The sequence below is a fragment of the Chaetura pelagica genome, unplaced genomic scaffold (assembly GCF_000747805.2).
Source record: "Chaetura pelagica isolate M959 unplaced genomic scaffold, ChaPel_1.0 scaffold101, whole genome shotgun sequence".
Lineage (NCBI taxonomy): Eukaryota > Metazoa > Chordata > Aves > Apodiformes > Apodidae > Chaetura > Chaetura pelagica.
The window spans coordinates 150075-150470 of record NW_009952564.1 but is presented as its reverse complement, the minus strand read 5'-3'; the positions used below and the strand labels follow the sequence as shown (position 1 = coordinate 150470).

The following is a 396-nucleotide window of genomic DNA, read 5'->3' as shown; positions in this document are numbered from 1 at the left end:
CGCCGTCAGGCAGGGGCCGCGGGAGCCCTACGTGTCCTTTGTACATCGCCTCCAAGCAGCTATTTCGAGACAGGTGGACAACGAGGAGGAGGCTCGAGTGTTGCTGTTTCAGCTGGCCTTTGAGAACGCAAATGCAGACTGCCAGAAGGCAATTGCCCCGATCAGGCACTCTGCCGAGTCGCTAGCTGAGCTGTTCATAGCTTGTCACCATGTGGATTCAGTGGAACTTAAGGCATCTGCCTTGGCTGCAGCCCTTACTGAGAAGCTTGCGGCCGGCAAAGAGGTTTTTAAGTGTTTTGAATGTGGAAAAGAGGGTCACGTTAGAAAAGATTGTCCGGACCGGGGAAGCGGTCAGAAAGGTCACACGAAGCGTCAGCCGCCCGCGCCCGGCACCCG

The 396-nt window shown here is 56.8% G+C and overlaps 1 protein-coding gene across 1 annotated transcript in view; it reads left to right on the top strand.

Moving 5' to 3' along the window:
• Nucleotides 1-396, top strand: part of LOC104384983 (endogenous retrovirus group K member 9 Pol protein-like) — a 4890-nt gene that overhangs the window by 1031 nt on the left and 3463 nt on the right. Inside the window, 1 exon segment of the mRNA XM_009993377.1 lies at nucleotides 14-283. Coding sequence (XP_009991679.1) covers nucleotides 14-283 — 270 coding nt within the window.